This window comes from Volvox carteri (genome assembly GCF_000143455.1).
Source record: "Volvox carteri f. nagariensis unplaced genomic scaffold VOLCAscaffold_22, whole genome shotgun sequence".
NCBI lineage: Eukaryota > Viridiplantae > Chlorophyta > Chlorophyceae > Chlamydomonadales > Volvocaceae > Volvox > Volvox carteri.
The window spans coordinates 206,021-212,020 of record NW_003307565.1 but is presented as its reverse complement, the minus strand read 5'-3'; the positions used below and the strand labels follow the sequence as shown (position 1 = coordinate 212,020).

Here is a 6,000-nt window from a genome sequence, read left to right as displayed (position 1 = left end):
CCCGTGGGTCGGTCTATCATGACGTGTTAGTAGATGATCTCCGTCTGGCTCTTCTGTCTGATCTCAAAGTGGATTGCTGGTCGTCTAAAGTGCTCATCATTTTGCGTTGGTTGGGCCATGAGTGGCCGGCGTGTGACTCCGTTTCTCAGAAGGTAGATGTATACTCGTCTCAGTTGATTCGAGTGGGTGAGGTTCTGGAGAGGTTATCTGCGTTCCTTTTAAGTGACTGGGATCAGTTCAGCCAAGGGGGTGATCCGCGTGTGTTCCAAGGTAAAGGGGTTTCGCTTTGCAGGTATCATAACTGGATGGGCTCCCCTTCACCAGCAAGAGAGGGCTCCGATCCCACAGGCTATTTGCGTGTTTATTTGCCGGCCAACCAGTTGCGTATGGTTGCCAAATTCCGTCTTTGTTGTTGGCCTTTGGAGGTCAACAAAGGACACCATAGGCCGAGAGAGTGCCGTACGTGTCAGGTCTGTACGTCGGGTAAGGTTGAGGATGAATACCATGTGCTCATGGAGTGTGAGGCGTATACTGAGTTGCGTAATAGGTTTCTGATTAACGTTGAAGATACTGATATGCGCAAGGTATTTCTTAATACCAATCCGAGGAAAATCGCTACTTTCCTTACTGAGGTTTTTGATGAGCGTCAACAGCGTGCTCTGGAGCCTCACGGCTCGTGAGGGCACCCGCCGCGTCGGCGGCGGAAATACTGTAACCACAATACAATAAACCGGAAGCGGAGTCCTGCTTGTTTGTTGGTCATCACACACACAGACACACATACACACATACACACACACATATTTGCTGTGGATCAAATGCGGATGACTTGGCAGCATCTGTACGACTGTACCTCGTACAGCAACACACCACGGTGACGATCCAGTGCCAGGCTAGCCCAGTCTCGCAACGTAAAGCGGTGGTCCAGATCCTCCAGTCGAGTAGCCAGGGAGAGGCATGTGAGGGCCAGGAGCTGCATCATGCTGTGGGGAGGAGGCTGCGCCTGCGGGAGAGGTTTTCGGGATTTTTTTGAAAGTCATCAGATGTGAAGAAGGGGGATTCTACGCGGACAGCGGAGGTTTTAGGGCAATGGGTTTTGTATTGTAGTAGCTGCAAACAATTTTGGAAGGCCGGCGGACTGCCTTGTTTTCTCTAGTTCTGTTGTCTCCCTGGGTGGTCTGTCCGCATGCAAAGGCAGAGCAGGCAGTCGCCAATGTACTACTAGGAACAATACTACTGATGATCAGTAAATGCACTTGCTCTAAACTACTTTTGCTGTACCAATAACTAGCAGTAGCAGTAACAGTACTAATATTAAGATAATGTAAATAACAAAAATAATACTTCGGGCCTATTTCCAGTGCGAATTAAGGGTCGGGATTAGCGCGTTGATCCCGGCGCTGATCCCGGCGCAGTGGAAACTCCCGAGCTTTTACACTTTAGCAGAAGGCGGTACCTCAACGCCCGAATACCACAACTTGCTTCGCTGCGCAGTGCACTATAATAATAAAAGATGATGCCCCGCTCATACCTGTTTATCCATGTAGCAATCGAACAGCTCAACGGCTAGACAGAGCGTGGCAGGTGAAAGTCGAAATGCGGCGGCTACCTCCACCATCCAGCTAACCACAACAGAACGCACATGTTGCTGTTGCTGTAGCTCCAACTGCTGCTGCAGCTGCTGCTGCTTCTCCTGATCCGTCATAGTGGCGGCGGCGGCGGCGGCTGCGGAGAAGGAAAAGCAGGACGGGGCGGCCAGCTGGTGACCGTTGCCGTGTTGCGATGGCTGCAGATCGGGTGCAAAGGCGGACCTCTCCCTCGCCATCGTCATCGCCATCATCGACACTGTTGCCATGGGCTTAAACCTTCTTCGCTGCCGTGCCAACATGTTCCTGTGCACGGGGTACGCGGGATACGGGGGAGTACGAGTCCCATGCGCTTGGCGTCTGCGAGCCAGTGTATACATATATATATATGGCAGGTGCACGCCGGCACACACAATGAACAACTTTACCTGCAAGTTGCGGGTTACCTGGTCTGGCTGAGCGCACCTGGTCTCGCGGCCAAGCAGAGATATCAGCATTTTGTGCGTAGAGCAGCAGCAGCAGCTCAACAGCGTATGAAGGCATGCGACGCATGGACTAGGGCAACGAACACAGTACATGCTCCAGTCAGGCATCTTTCCCCTCTTTCACATTCTCCTCTCCCTCTCTCTCTCTCCTTCTCCGCCTTCCTTTCCTCCTTCCTCTCCACCCCCTTCACCTCGCCTCCATCCCCTCCACCACTCTCGTTTCACCTTAGCGCCAGTGCAGCATCCGAGCGGTAATATTCGCCGGGCCGGATGGCGACGTCGCCACTTTCAATATTGGAAAACTGCTGCTGCAGCTGCACCCCGGAGGGCTCGGCAGTGGCGCAGGCGGTGGAGGAGGAGGGGGACAAGGTAGCTGCAGCTGGCTTCGTTCTGAAGAACATTGAGGATATGCAGCCGACAGCCTTTGTCCCTGCCACCATTGGCGCGGATGCAGATGTGGATGCATAAGCAGAGTCGGATGGAGACGCAGAGGCGGAGGTAAAAGCCGTATTGTCTGCGGTCAGAGCTTGCGCCCCGGAGCCATGGCCATACTGTACAGGCATGTTTGCCGCCTCGCAAGGTCGAAGAGGCGTCCTAGGGCCACTGCTGGGAAGAGGCAGGTCGGCGTAGTTCAAATGAAAAACATGAAATACATTAACAAGCTAGAGCGCATGCGGCAGATGTGGTCTGGCAAGCCTATACTCCTGCCTATTATACTGGATTTACATGCTACGTTACGTTGCGAAAACCTTTAGGTAAAAGTGGGCCTGAGAAAGTCACCCAGTTTAGGGTTTACATGGGACGCTACGACGACGTTGTGTTCGCTGGCGCGAGCTGTGTAGACCATCTCCATTTCATGGATTTCAATGGCCAAAACTTCAGCATGTTCCCATATGGATTGGAATAAATTCGTGTTGCTTGATGCTGGGGCGTGCGGGGCTGCCCATGCCGCTGCCCATGCGGCCGACTTGCTGTTTCCCCAGCGGCTTCAGCCCTGATACTACGTTTGGTTGCCTGCTTGTAATATTTCTTGTTGCTAGCGGGCGAGCAACACGAGCGGCGTTGTCCTTGTTCATTTTCTAAGATAAACGGCAGCGGTGCGACAAGGAATGCGGTCGGAGTTCAATGCACGCACAAATTGTCATATATGTGGTCTTTATAAGCGATTGGGCTTTGCCGTTTGTTATAACTCGCGAAATTGGCGACGCAATTCAGGTAACGGTACGAGGGGTCAACGTTTGACGAAAGTCAACCCCCCCGGTCACTTTAGACTTTTCGTCTACTTTACCGGTAACGTACCGTTACCATGTCCGAACCGACCACTTTTCCCATAAAGTCTTAACGTAACGTGGCATGTAAACTAGCTACTTTAGCTGTTCATTTGTGGCCTAGCCAGTTGGAAAGTGGCAGTCAAGGGCCTACGTGAGATCAAATACACGCAGTATATCATGGTGATCTGCGTCTTAAAAAGTTTATGGTTGAACGATGAATATAGGAAGGTGACATGCAAACTGAACTGGTATTGCAATTGAATACTTATTCAGATGCACAGAGGATGACCAAATAAAACGTACTATTATGGAAAACATCATGTTATAAGAGTCAAATACTGCTTGATTCAGCGTGCTAGGACTGCTGCGCAGTCAAACGAATCGGCCAAGTAGTTGCCTGATCCCCCATCAGCGATGCAAGCACGCACGACCGCATGCTATGGTCATCTAGATGGGTCTGCTAGGCTCATTTGAATCATGGCAATTTTGTCAGAGATCGGCACCGGTTTACAGCTGCTCGGTGAAACCCCGCAAACGGCGTCGAAGCCCGTCGACGTGCCTGGGTCGTGCAACAATTTACTAGGAGATAAAAATTTTTCCTCTTGAAAGACAAATCGATATTGTTGCAAAGGTGGGATGTGAGGTTTTAGGCCAAGGTGACAGGATCGGTCCTCATCGACATATGTGTTCTACTGAAATGAGCACCTAAAGCAATATGAAGCACTTGGAAAATATTTAGGGGCCTACATCCTCACCTTGGCTCATTCGCGTTGGATCTGTACGCATGAAGTGCCATACCAGACAAGCTGGCTTCCTTCTCGTTGGCCATGGAAGTTGCCGTTTTCATGTCGACGCAGTTATGGAGCATCTCATCGCGCATTTTGGGGCTCGCCGTGCAAGGAAGACGAATTGGTCGTTCAGGACTACGCACGGTTCACCAAACTCCTTGCCAGTCGCCTGACCTAAACAACGTCAACAATGTAACCCAAAGCTTATACTCTAGGTGCAACGAAAACCTGGTATAAGCGCGGTTAAGGTCCTTGCTACGGCAACAGGCAGCCGCCCATGACCTTATTGAAATAGGATGTTTATGGCATCTGCAAGTTTGGTATGGACTTTTCAATTATTAATGCATTTAAGCATAACTACATCTCTCTCGTTCCGTCCGCCTTACATGCACTTGGCCCTGGACGACAGAGGAATGCCAATGGTTGAAGTACGACAGGACAAGCCCTGGCCGCTAAAATCTCCTGCCAAGACACTGAGATAAAAAACATGGTCGAATGAAATTGAAATGTATTACCTGACTATCTTGTTGTGTCTACCGTAATTTTTGCTGAGTTAAAGGTGTGCGTACAGTAATATTGCCTGGGTCACTGCGCGCGCGCCATCTAACCAAAAGCTCTAAGCGATCCGATAACAAAAGAAATAATGATTTATTATAGGGCAATTTGATTACTTAAATCATTATAATAAGTTTAAAACATCACTGCATAACGACTCGGTCGATTCCCGTGTACGAATTATCTTGATTGGGGGTATTGCATGCGCCCAAGCGGCCCATCAACCTCATGTTACTCCATTCCCGCGGGAAACACTCCCGATTTCAGCTTGCCGCTACTACGTTTGTGTGGATCGCGTCAAGCTTTGTTTCATTTGCCATACGTATGGACTCTTCGTTTCGTGAACCCCAGGTCCTCCGTGCAGCTTCTCAGCAGTCCGCTGGTCCGACTGATCTCGAACAAAAACTGAACGGCCTCCCGCATCGGCAGCTATGAGCCTCGAGGAACGCCCTCCCTATCTGTTCGGGACCTTATGCGTCATTTTTCCTCAAAGTATGGCCCGCACGCCACCACATCGAGCCGCGGCAGCAAAATTTAAATACCCAGTTTACTTCCGGTTTCCATTCCTAGAGCCATTTCCTGTGCGACGCCGCGAACTTCCAAAGCAATGGGGCGCTTTCCTCGCCTATTCCATGCGTGCCTGGCATGCTTCGTGGTTAAGAATCGGCGGGCGATTTCTGGGGTGCTTTGGGGCCCTATTAGGGCGCGTGACTTTCTGAAAGCGGCGTCGGTAATAATTTACGGTTATGGTCCATCGCGCGTGTTTTCTGTGCTCGGCTCTTGCTGAGGGGCTCACCTCGCGTTGTGCAGAGGGGTCCTCTCGTCTGTCTATTCTGTTATATGCGTCGAGTTCTGCGGGCGGAGATCCTTGGAACGAGGTCCTACTTCTCTGTGATGAAGTGCGTGGCTCATGGCTCATGGCGTTTGTTGCATCATGGCGCATCGTTGACAATTTTGGTTTGGGTTCGCTGCCTTAAGATGTCTATCCAGGGGAACAGGAAACTACTACCTTGGGGCAGCCTGTCCTACTGTTCAGGACGCGAGTTCGCCGCTTGAAAATGCATTCTCCTTCCCCCTCCTCGCGGTGTTCCCTGCTTTCGCCTGGGACCTGTGCTTTGGTCTCCACTTTAGCGTTGTTCGCTTGGGCGAAGCGCGTAGCAGGTGCCTTTGGACTTCGTGCGTTCGGAGTCGTTCCCGATTAACCCGGCCCCGTCCCCGTCTATTTAGCTCGTGGATGGCGAAGTAGCAGGCGGCTGTAGGAGATAGCAAACCGGTCTTTTCGCCCGCCCTCCTGCCCTCCTAAATCGAAAGCAAC

At 51.2% G+C, this 6,000-nt stretch overlaps 2 protein-coding genes across 2 annotated transcripts in view; one reads left to right on the top strand and one right to left on the bottom strand.

Moving 5' to 3' along the window:
• The window catches only part of VOLCADRAFT_104980 (uncharacterized protein), a gene marked incomplete at its 5' end in the record, with an annotated part of 4,771 nt that extends 4,043 nt beyond the window's left edge, over positions 1-728 (top strand). The window contains 2 exons of the mRNA XM_002951166.1: positions 150-186; positions 548-728. Coding sequence (XP_002951212.1) covers positions 150-186; positions 548-680 — 170 coding nt within the window. The 3' untranslated portion in view covers positions 681-728. The remainder of the gene's footprint in view (positions 1-149; positions 187-547) is intronic.
• An 86-nt stretch (positions 729-814) lies between these two features.
• Positions 815-2,472, bottom strand: VOLCADRAFT_91630 (uncharacterized protein; the record flags this gene model as incomplete). Its single annotated transcript, XM_002951083.1, has 3 exons — positions 815-1,003; positions 1,532-1,892; positions 2,297-2,472. 3 exons carry the CDS (start codon positions 2,470-2,472, stop codon positions 815-817), a joined length of 726 nt encoding a protein of 241 aa, XP_002951129.1.
• Between the last annotated feature and the right edge of the window lie 3,528 nt (positions 2,473-6,000).